Source organism: Pholcus phalangioides, unplaced genomic scaffold, assembly GCF_987345545.1.
Source record: "Pholcus phalangioides strain wild (caught in Gottingen) unplaced genomic scaffold, Ppha-v1.0 ptg000024l_1, whole genome shotgun sequence".
Classification (NCBI taxonomy): Eukaryota; Metazoa; Arthropoda; class Arachnida; order Araneae; family Pholcidae; genus Pholcus; species Pholcus phalangioides.
The window spans coordinates 15,768,672-15,781,266 of NW_028301616.1; the positions used below are offsets into that span (position 1 = coordinate 15,768,672).

A 12,595-nucleotide genomic window follows, 5' to 3' on the forward strand; every position below is an offset into this window, starting at 1 on the left:
GCAGGGTTTCACTCTAAATTTTTGAGTACATAATCTTTTTTGATCAATCTTTTTTGTGTACGTAATTATATACATTCTAACAATTGTATTAAATAAAATGCTAATTCTCGTTAATTTTAATTTGGGGTTGTTTCAAAATAGAATCAAAATGTATGAAAAAAATTTACCTCATGAAAAATAATCTAGTATATTTGCTTGTTTTTCTTTCCGAAGAGAAAACAATTTTTCTACACTATTCAGTTTATACCGTAATTTTTTCTGATTGGGTAGGATGTGACATATCACATCTTAGTTTTTAGTGCATCATGGAGAGATGGTGCAGACACTTCTTCATATGAACTTACTGTGTGTGATTCTATTTCTTCGAAACATGAAGCACTTGCTTTGGGTGATTGATTCTAGAATATCGTCGTCTGCTAAAAGTCCTGAAGTAAAAGATCAGAGTCAATACTCACAAATTCATCATTGATACAATCATAGTGCTATTTATGCTTTCTTTACACTTAATCTGGGAGGAATCTTCAGGAGAAATAATCGTTCTCTAAAGACTCAGAACAAAAACCAACACGATGGAAGCAGTTCCAAATCGTGGCACTCGTGCCTGAGTTCCATGCAGAATCAATCATTTCAACTGCATCTAAAACAAATTTTCGCATCCACAAATTCATAAATTTTTTGTCTGTAATTTTCTGCAAAAAGTTTTCATATTTAAGATAATTTGTAATTTCCTTGATTGAGATTTTTTGCGAAATTTTTTGCTTTCCTTGAATTATTGGTCCTGATAATAGGATTGAGGCGAGATAGAGGGATTTGAACCACAAAAGAGTTGCTTCCTCTACATTGCTGAATTCTGATTTCTTATATGTTTTCTGCTTGGTTCATAAAAATATTCAAATGCTGAAAAAAAAATTTCCCTCGTTTTTAGCAAATGTTGAAATGGGTTCTGTGCAACTTCATATCTTTGGCGAGTTCATTCTGAGTTTTCCTGATTCTAGTTTTTTGAAAATTTCAACTTTTGATTTTAAAGTTAAAGTACGAAGTTTGCGTGGAGCCATTGCATTCACGGCCGTCAATAGTCGCAATGATAACCAAATGACATATTCAGCGTCTAACCAGGCTTTAGCTCTTTTTCTTTTACTCCTTTTCCAAGAAATCGTAAAACCGAGTTCCGCCAAAAGCATTCTCCACAACAGACAATATCAAAACTTACAATAGATAAGATTTTTATCCCTGTTTGGATGTTGATAATTTAGGGATCATCCATACTTCTTTTGTCCATGAAAAGAATGAAAGACCTGTCCTGGAAATGCCACTAAAATGATAGGCCGACCAAGAGGCTTCAAACATTCATTCTTCACGTGCATGCCCCCCCCCCCCCCCCACAGCACAGCACAAAAAAAAGAGACCCATCATATAGAACAAAGAAACAAAGGTTAATAGAAGTAACCACGGACGTCAAAAAATTCTTAGAATGGTAAGACACGGGCAATTGTAAAAACCAGTCGTAGTAAAGGGACAAAACTCGTAGTCAACTTGAGCGGAGTTAAGCCAAACATGTGTGAAGAGTTAGAGAGTTTCCCCTTCATTGAAATTAGTATTGGACCAACCAAGGGAATAATAGATGTCGAGTTATCTGGATAGTCGAGTTACAGAGTCTGCTGTATATGCAATCTGTCGGATGCAATTTCAAGAAAGGTCCTTTGGTTTTTCTTTTTATTTGTGAGACATGGTTTCTTAGATGTGAATTACGTCATCATTTAATAAATTACAGATTTTTCAAGTCTGTTAATTAGCTCCTATGTATTTAGGTTTTTTTTTCAACTACTTACCAAATGTAATCTAGCGATTTTTACGATCCGGCATAGTCTGGTCTGGTATATGCCAGATCATAGAGAATCTACTGTATTTTTGTTTATAATACACGAAAATTGGGAGGACCATATTTCTTACGTTCTTGTGTGATAATTTTTTTTTACCTCTCCCCCCCCCCCCCGTTTTTCACCTTGTTTTGAATTTAAGACAACCATAATATGTAGTAAATAAACCACACTTATAAAAAAAATGTTGTGAGGAAAAAGCTTTTCCAGCTTTTCACATACTATATTCTTTATGTAAAGCCAGGTCTGCAGCGCTCTTTGCTGTGCAATTTCGAGCTGCTCAAAACCAGTATTTTAGCTGTGACTAGCACAGAGCAGGCGATTTTAAGTCTACTTTGTGTTCCCGCACCCAAAAAAAAAAAATAGTTTTGCACATCTCGAAATCATGCAGCAGTGCCAGTATGGACCCAGTTTAATGCTGCTCTTATTTTTTGTTTAAGAACTACAAAAACACTGGTATTCAACCCTTACAGTGACAATGACGCGATATCTTGCCTAACTTGATTAGGTGAACATGAAACATCTCCCTCTCGTTTCAGCAATGCAGAGTCCAGATAGTTTTTATTGTTAGCTTCATCTTCTAGCATGTTTTTCATTTCCCTCAAACTGTCGATCAACTGTCAGTGAGCAGAGTCATCTTTTGTTCGAAGTTTGATAACAGAAGAGGAAACTGTCCCCCCACGAGAAGAATCTTTTTGAAGTGAATATGCATACAGAATATGTATATATTACCAGAAATGGCCATTTAATATTAGGGGTAAAAAGTCCAGAAGAGACTTGCAAATTCTCCAATTTTCCAATCTCTCTTTTTTGTGATCGGAAAACATTGTGATTCTCTCTGTTTTCGTCAATAGTTCATCTTAGACTTGCCTTGTATGCTGATTTTTTTTTTAAATTCATTTCTGTACTGTATCATTAGTACATTTTTTGGCCTAAGATGTCGTAGCCGTTCTTCATGATTGTATGCCATGATATTTTGAAAGTGGTCAATTCTTGAATCTAGCAGCTTCTTATAGAAGTTTTTTGAAAAGGAATTTTTTTTCATTATTTAGGCAGGTAATGGGGACTATTGTATGAGTGAGTTTTAATGACACATTTTGTGGCAATAAAATGGTTTTTTTATAGAAAAAAAAGGGGAAAACAATTGAGAATCAGATGTGCTTTTGTTTTGGCTGTTTTTTAAAACAAATATTTAATTTTGAAATCATTGAAAATTGAGGATTGTATCAATAAATTTTGTTCACAGTTCTGCATAAAAGTTTAATTGTTATACTATATTATAAACTCAAACAGAATCTTTTGTATTGTTCTGCAATGTGCCCTCTGCTGAATGAAAATGCTAGTGCAGTAAAAATTCTCATTTTTGTGTGTTTTCTATGCAGAAGAGTTCTTTTTCCCTTCATTTCTTAAATTTATACTTCAGATTGTTCTGCTATGTACATCAGTTTCTTGCATAGTCTTCAGTGCTGTATAAAACATGATATATATTTTTGAAGTTGATATAGAGATATATGAATGATAAAGGCTATGGCATCTGAAACAAGAACAAAGAGCATGTTATGTAAGGAATTATTATTAGTATAGGTACAGAGCTCAAATATAGTAGAGTTTACTTTGTTATGCGTACAGAGGTGTTTTATATTCCAAGAGATCTCAATTTGCTCTGAAAGATTTTTCTGTCATGAAATTATTGCTTATTCATATGCAATGACTCCATTTTTCATAGCTGATTTATTGCAAAATAAAATAGAATGCGTTTTTGATTGAGCTGATTGATTATTGATGGTTAGTCTATGGTTAACCATCAAAGATTACCATTAAAAAATTACATTGTGATTTCCATTTTCAGGAATCTGAATTAAATCATATGGAAATGAATAAAATAACGTATTCATCTGGTATTGTGAATCAAGCTATATTAGAAAAATATATTACAGATGTGTTATTCGCAATACTGCACCATCATGGCCGCATATCCATTGCCGAAGTCTTCCACAAACTCATTTCTATGTGTGACGAAGCTGTAATGATTTTTCCAAGATTGGATAGTCAAAATTTTCTAAAATCGTATCCCTCATTGTTCAGTGTGAGCAGCTGTGACTATGTAACATCCATTGCAGAAGAAAGTGCACTTCAGCTGAGAATTGATACAGCAGAGGGAACAATTGCGGCATTGTTACAGGTTTTTCTCCAAGATGTTCCGGAAATTCATATTTCATCATTGAAAGAGTCATTTCACTGCTTTTGTTCAAGCATGAAAAAAATTCTTTTGGAGCTTTTGCCCGCCCAACAGTTGAACTACTTCAGTGAAAACCCAGCTTTTATGGTAGATGAGAACAATGGCCTTGTTGAAGCAATATTCATGTATAGGAGTAACAAGATGAATGTTCAGAAGTTAGGCAAATGTGATTTCAAAAAATTAAGAATGATTCTGCACAAGAAGTTGAAAATTTCTCATGTTTGTCCCTATGCTACACTTCTGGATTCTGTGCTTTGTTCAACTAGTGCAACACCACAGCTGAAAAGTTTCATTGAGGGTCTATCGAATCTTGAGAAATTGTGGTTTTTTAGGAACTGTCCTTTGTATTATTTTGTATCCAATGATGGATTCGTTATGAAAGTTAAACCTGTATCAAAAACTATTGTAAAGTTTTTCCTTTCCATATTGAAAGAACGTGGAGCAGTTCATTATTCTGAACTTGTCAGTATGTTGAACAACTCTACCTGCAAATTCAGTGAATTTTTCAAGTTTCAGTCCAAAAAACAAGTGATTACGTTTTTCCAAAGTCGTACAACCCATTTCTTTGTTTCTAAAGCTCTGAACATACAACCTGCTCACAAAAATGTACCTATGAGATGCAAAGACCTGTGCATGAAAAATGGCAAAAGGAATTCCAAGAGAGTCAAAGTAAAAAGTTGTGTGTCGCCACCTAACCATCGTTATAAAAACTTTCATTATGAAAAATTAAAAACTTAAAAAAGAATAAATCTGAGAAATAAGTTGTTTATGTGGCTTCCCCTGTCGGTATTGGGTTCAGACCGAATGCATTATTGTAAAATAAAGCAAACATCATTCAAGAAATTGCCGTTTGTGCTGATGAATCATTCTTCAGAAAGCAGAAGGCCTTCAATTATGACAAGGTTATATTACAGCTGCTCTTCCGGGAAAACAAAAATTAAACACATTTACTGCTTCTTCACAGGTTGATGTATCGGTATTGAAAGAACATTTTTTGATATCTTATTACATATGAGGGTGTATAGAATTATGAATAACACAAATAACAAATCTATGGGCCTGAAAAAATTGTTTGGCAAGTGCAAGGGGTCCAGTGAGTACTTCAGATATTCTCTTGGCAGTATTTCTCTGAAAAACGTTCATCACTGAAATCAAATATTTTCTGTCACTGATAAGAAGTCACCTCCACATGACATGAAAAAAGTTAGTCGTCTAATGTGTATTTTGAGTAATTGATAAACTTTGTGTTTTGAGCATCACTTAATTAAACCAAATGGAATGGCATTCTTCCAAAGAAACATTGATTAACATCAATTATACGTAAATTTGATATTTCATGTTGCTTATTCACTAAAACTTTTGAAGCTTAGAAATCGAGGAAATGAACAATGAAAATTTTTTATGTGCGACTGGGAGATAAAAAGAATTAAAGGGGTTAATTTGTGAAGATATTAAATATTATGAAAAAACAAAGCATGTATTTTGCATCAAGTCTTTTTGATGGTGAACGTTTCCGTTATTCGGTCATAGTTCATGTACACTGAGGGTATTAGATTATCATTTAAAGTTCTAGGAAATGCACAAGCTCATTCTATAGTGGTTTTTTTTTTCTGCTCTTTTTTTAGATGTGATTGATGGAAACAGAAGTTAGATAATTAATGTTACTGTAGTACAGTAGACGCTATGATCCGGCCAGTCCAGTAATCTGGCATTTTTAGAGTGGTTTACTGTGGAATGGGAAAAACATGTCGATGCATGTCTGACTGTAGAAATTTATACTATTTGTGCCTTTTTCCACTGCCGTCCAAAAGTAATCCATCTATCCAGCATAGTCTGGTATGTGCCAGATTATCGAGAATCTACTGTATTTTTATATTCACAAAACACAGAAATTGGGAAGACCATATTTTTTACCACCTTGTGTGTGATTTTTTTTTTCCCTTCCCCTTTTTATTTCACCCTGTTTTGAATTTAAGACGACCATAATCTCTAGTAAATAAGGCACACTTATAAAAAAATGTGAGGAAAACAAGTTTTTCCAGCTTCTCACGTGCTACATTCATGTGAAGCCAGGTCCATACCGGTCTGTGCTATACAATTTCAAGCTGTTCAAAACCAGTATTTCAGCAGTTACTAGCATAGAGCAGGTGATTTTAATGGTGTACTTTATGTTGCCACACCCAAAAAAAATGGTTTTGCACAGCTGGAAATCATGCAGCAGTGTCAGTGTGGACCCAGCTTAACACTGCACTTAATTTTTGTTTAAGACCTACAAAAATACTGGTATTCAACCCTTACAGTGGCAATGACAAGATCTCATCTAACTTGATGTGCTTTATGTGGCAAACATGAAATATCTCCCTCTCATTTCGGCAATGCAGAGTCCAGATAGTTTTATTGTTCGCTTTATCTTCGAGCATGTTTTTCATTCCTGTCAATCAGTTGCCAGTCGGCGGAATCAGCTAGAGAGAAACTGTCTCCCCTCATCTCATCTTTTCGGAGAATTGAAGGAATGTGCATACAGAATAACTATTAGAAAGGGGAGTTCCTCTTTTCTTGGTTTTTGGAACGGAAGAATTATTATCCCACAAAATAACGGAAAACACACTCTTCTTGAAAATAGAGGGCAGTTTCTAGAAGGTTTAGTGATTGCTCTGTTGCAGTTATGATGCAGATCAGGGAAATTAAAAAAAAAAACACTTAAAAGGTTAAATAAAATTAAATATTGCATGTTTTGCGCAAGTGTTTTTAAGAATTATCAAATATTATTGATAGTTAGGTTAGACCAGGGACCAAGTCACCACAGCGACTAAAAAATTAGAATTGTCACTCAAAATTTATTTTTGGTGATTTAAAAAATTGTGTTAGTGTGTCTATACAGAGCTGTAAAAAGAGGGGGGGGGGGGGGTGTTACTTAGTGCCTTAGGGAAGTCGAAAAAAACAAATTTGGATTGGCTTTTTTTTTTTTTCATCTTGAAAAACATGCCTCGCTCCAGAGTGATGCGGCTGGCATGTAATTTTTTTATTAATTTGTCAAGACCTGCATTAGACATACATATTTTATCAAAAATTTAAAATAAGATTTAAGAAAAAAGGGGTTTTATATTCAAATAGTCTAAATTTTATATTTACATTGTATTAAGTTTGCATCAGCATAGTCAGTGATTGTCAGTGACAACCATAGGGAAAATAAAGTGCAGCGATAAATATTGTTGAAATTCATAATTACGTATATTTTTAGGGAAACAGATTTTTTTTTTCATTGTTTATGCAGGTAATGGGGACTATTGCGTGAGTGTGTTTTAATGACTCATTTTGAAGCAGTAAAATGGTTTTGTTTTATAGAAAGAAAAGGGGGAACAAATTGAGAATCAGATGTGCTTTTGTTTTGGCTGTTTTTTATTTGGTTTTTAAAACAAATATTTAATTTTGAAATCATCAAAAATTCAAGATTGCATCAATAAATTTCATTCACTATTCTGCATAAAAAATTGTTATATTATACTATTACCTCAAAGCAGTATCTTTTACATTGTCCTGCAACGAGCCCTCTGCTGACTAAACATGTTTCTGCAGTGAAAATCCCAATTTTTGTGTGTTTTCTATGCAAAAGAGTTCTTTTTCCCTTCATTTCGTAAAATTGTTCTCCAGATTGTTTTGCGATGTACATCAGTTTCTGGTATATTCTTCGGAGCTGTATAAAGCATGACATATTTTTGAAGGTGATACAGAAATTTATTGATAAGTTCATGCCATATCATGAGATGGAAAGTTTGAAAACTAAACTGTCTATATATGAATAATACATCTGAAGCAACAAGAATAAAGAGCATCTGTGTGCTATGTGATGTTAGGAAGATTATTAGGAAAGTATAAGTACAGGGCAAATATAGTAGTTTACTTTCTTATGTGTACGGAGAAATTTTGCATTCCAAGCTAAGTCTCGATTAACAATGAAAGATTTTTCACTCAGGCTTTTTTTTCTGGAATGAAATTTTTGCTTATTCATATGCAATGACTGCATTTTTCATAGCTGATTTATTGAAAAATAAAATAGAATGCGTTTTTGATTGAGCTGATTGATTATTGATGGTTAGTCTATGGTTAACCATCAACAGATTACCATTAAAAAATTACATTATGTGATTTCCATTTTCAGGAATCTGAATTTAATCATATGGAAATGAATAAAATAACGTATTCATCTGGTATTGTGGATCAAGCCATATTAGGAAAGGATATTACAGATGTGTTATTCGCAATACTGCACCATCATGGCCGCATATCCATTGCTGAAGTCTTCCACAAACTCATTTCTATGTGTGATGAAGCTGTAATGATTTTTCCAAGATTAGATAGTCAAAATTTTCTAAAATCGTATCCCTCATTGTTCAGTGTGAGCAGCTGTGACTATGTAACATCCATTGCAGAAGAAAGCGCACTTCAGCTGAGAATTGATACAGCAGAGGGAACAATTGCGGCATTGTTACAGGTTTTTTTCCAAGATGTTCCGGAAATTCACATTTCATCATTGAAAGAGTCATTTGGCTGTTTTTGTTCACGCATGAAAAAAATTCTTTTGGAACTTTGGCCTGCCCAACAGTTGAACTACTTCAGTGAAAACCCAGCTTTTATGGTAGATGAGAACAATGGCCTTGTTGAAGCAATATTCATGTATAGGAGTAACGAGATAAATGTTCAAAAAGTGCTAAAAAAATGTGATTTAAAAAAACTAAGAAGGATTCTGCACAAGAAGTTGAAAATTTCCCATGTTTGTCATTATGCTACACTTCTGGATTCGGTGCTCTGTTCAACTATCGCAACACCAGAGCTGAAAAGTTTCATTGAGAAACTGTCAAATCTTGAGAAATTGTGGTTTTTTAGGAACCGTCCTTTACATTATTTTGTATCCAATGATGGATTTATCAGGAGGGCTAGTGTTGCATCAAAAAAAATTGTGGATTTTTTTCTTTCACAACTGCAGGAACACAGGACAATTCATTATTTAGAACTTATTATCATGTTGAACAACTCTATTTCCCAGTTCAAGGAATATTTTAGGTTTCATTCAGAAAGAGAAATAATGGGATTTTTTCTGCGTCAGACGAAATATTTTTTTGTGAGTCACGATTTGCGTGTACAAGATGCCAGGCCATATTGCAAGATAGTCAAGCTAAACAGTGATGCTTTGCTGCCTTGTTACATTCATGACAAGTTCAAATGCAATAACAAGACTATGGAAGAAGTTGCTTATATTCTTTTGATGGTATTGGGTTCACAGCGAATGCATTATGGCCAGTTGTTGGAAGCGTCATTTAGGGACTTTCCTGTAGTGCTACGCTTTTTTGAAGGGTGCTCCTCATCTCAAGAAATGTCATTCTTTAAGAAGCAGAAAACTTTCTTCAATTGTCAGGGGAATTATGTTACATCAGCTAGAAACACTATTACTTTTCCAAAGTTAAATAGGTCTCGTGGAAATGTCAAATCGGTCAATATGGAAAAATTGAAAGATCGTTTCTTCAGTTTCATATTACCGAAGAGATTGTATGAAATTGTGAGTAAAGCAAAAGACAAGTCTATGAATGTAAGAAGATTGTTTGAAATATCCAAAGGATATGGTACATATTTCAGGCATTTTCTTGACAATTTTTCTGGTGGCGATTTTTGTGCTTTACTGAAGCAAAATATGTTCATGGTCATTGATGATCGCCAAGGTTAATACCCGACACTCGATATATAAGTCATCTGTGTTTTAATGTCATGCAAAAAGTTTGCCAGCTAATATGAACTGAGCATCGAAACATCTACACCTTTGGATTGAGACAAAGTTCAAAATTGAATCTTCGTTCATTCATTGATAAAAACAAACAAAGTTCAGAACTTCCTAAAACAAAGGATAGATAATGAAGATCTTAATAGAAAAAATAGTTCTGATAAAAAATGAAAGCAAGCTTGTGAGAACCATATCTACTGAATGATCTTAAAGTAATTCAATAAAGATTCATATGCATCGAGTATATGAGGTCGGTTGCCCACTGGAACCTATTACAAGCAAAAACAAATCACATGTATATGCAAGATGAGTATAGCAGTCTTGTGCAAAAATGTGACTTGTTTTCACTCGTAGTCGCTTCCAGTAGACAACCGGTGCTGAGTAGTTGGTAAATCATAATAAATTCCTGTGTTGATATGCAGTGAGACCATCACTCTGTAAATGCAGTCACCCCTGTTGTACAGCCAAGTAATAATTTCCCAGGCAAAACCCTTTCGAACCCTTCTACTTAACAGTATCGCACACTATTTTTGTCACTTATTCCATTGAGTTAGAACCCATGTAGAGACAAACCTTCATTGAAATATTCTTTTTTTCCATAATAAAGCTGCACTTTCAAAGGTTAATTTTTAGCTCTTGCGACCAATTCAAATCCACTCTCCTACATTTTTTCTGACTGTGTTTCTGACTTTTTTGTGCAAAAGTATGCATTAATTTCATACACAATACTGTAACTTATTAAAATTGAATTTTTTTTTTTAAATTAATAATTTCAAAGGCTTTAATATAGGAACTTCCGTTTTTTATGATCACCCCTCTTTTACAAAGGTTTCAATAGTTGGCTAATGAAGATGAATTATGTAAAGAAAATTCAACTACCTTTGCAGAGAATCGACTCCTCTCACTTTACTAGATGAGTGCGTCAAACCACTACTATTCTACAAAGGCAACAGAACCTCTCCTTACAGCTCGTGTGCACTGAATGGGATATACCTGCACAGTCAGACCTAACTCAGACCAGAGCTCACAGTTACTGACACTGCCACCAGATGGTGACTTATCCATCAAGATAATCTGGTGGCAGTGTCAGCAGTTGATGACAAACACAGATTTGGCCCCAGCTGTGTCCATGTACAGTCCCGTTCAGTGCACAGTAGCTCTAAAAGAGGTTTCGTTGTCTTTGCATGCAGCCAGCTAGCCCATGTCGACAGTGGTCCAGCATGCCGGTTAGTGAGAAGACTTAGGTTTGATTCCACGCAAAGGCAGTAGGCAGTAGAGTTTTCTTTTGTTAATTCATCTTTGTGCCGACCAACTGTTGCAACCTTTGTATGAGCAGCAGAGAGACAGACATCATCTTTGGACACCCCTCTTTTGCAGACAATCCCCCCTGCCCCCATCCATCTGGTTTCCCACAAAACATGGGTTTCATTATAATACAAACGCAAATACAACGCCACAACAGGCAAAATGCCCAACGAGGTGGCTGATAAAAAGTCTTTTTGTTAGAAGCAATGAAAATTATATTGATTCTGGAATTTTGTCATCAACCTGTTGCTGGTATTGCCGAAAGCAGAAATGAATAAATTATTTATTTGTATTGATTTTGAGATTTTTTTCATGTTGAATTTAAACTGGTTTAATTTGAACTTGATCATTTTTTAGACATTGAAAAATTGTACAAATTGCAGTTGCAAAAATGGAAATGCAAAAATTTTTATTAGTCTTACAATTTATTAAATGCAGTTTCATGTTTTTCTCAAGTTTGTTTCTGAAATTTAATGAGAGAGAGGTGCAATATAATTTTTATATTTTCAAAACTATGGTAAATCCTTAATTACCTGATTATGTAATTTTGAAAACAAGGCTATCTCGGTTGATCAAATTTTCTGGATTATGAAGTATGCATCAATGTAAAGGATCACTGTCATCTTTACCAGTTTCCCCCAACTTCTGATGTGTGCCTACTGGTACATATTATTTTTCATGAACGCAACAAGCACAAATCTCCAGATTTTTATTAATTGTAACATCATGGTTATATAGCCACTTCTTGCATTAACATATGAAAAGTAAAATTCGGGGGGGGGGGGGACAACTACAATTTTCTCATTCAAAGTGGGGGGGAAGAGTTTTCTTCCCATCCAGAGAAGGTTACTTTTTTTATTTGCAAGGACGGATTTCCTCACACTTGAAAACTGAAATTTATTCATGTACTCACACATATATATACAATACATAAAGACACAAAGTAATTACAACAATATATATATATGTTATGACACGTGTATATGTTACTGCCAAAGCCTGAAATGTGGCCAAACACTTTACAAACTGGCCAAGAGTTTTGGCCGATGTCCAAATTGCAGAAATTATTCTGACTGGCTGGCTATCTCACGAAGTTTCCGGAGATCCCTGGCCAAAGCTTAATATGCTGATGTAAGTCGGCACAGTAGGAGCCAAATTTTTTTCAGTCGCCACGTGATGCGTGTCTATCATAACAATTGTAACTGTATTGAATTAGCTCCATGTAACGTGATAAAAAAAAAGTGTAATTTGAGAAGAAAACTATAAAAATAATTATATAAACATGTAGGTTTTTCCCCTGCCAAATTTTGGAGAAAATTTTAAAATTGATGTTGGCCGATTTCAAGCTTTGGCATTGTCATACAAACACGCACATACAACATACATGGTCTACTTCTATTG

The 12,595-nt window shown here is 34.5% G+C and overlaps 1 protein-coding gene across 4 annotated transcripts in view; it reads left to right on the forward strand.

Annotated features, from left to right (window-relative positions):
* Positions 1-12,595, forward strand: part of LOC149068841 (uncharacterized) — a 35,115-nt gene that overhangs the window by 13,610 nt on the left and 8,910 nt on the right. Inside the window, exon 3 of one of the 4 annotated variants that reach the window (XM_089251396.1) lies at positions 3,727-6,334. The exons of the other annotated variants lie outside the window; for them this stretch is intronic. Within the exon in view, the coding sequence (XP_089107522.1) occupies positions 3,727-4,854 (1,128 nt within the window). The 3' untranslated portion in view covers positions 4,855-6,334. Of the gene's footprint in view, positions 1-3,726; positions 6,335-12,595 lie in introns of those variants that run through there. 4 annotated transcript variants of the gene reach the window in all.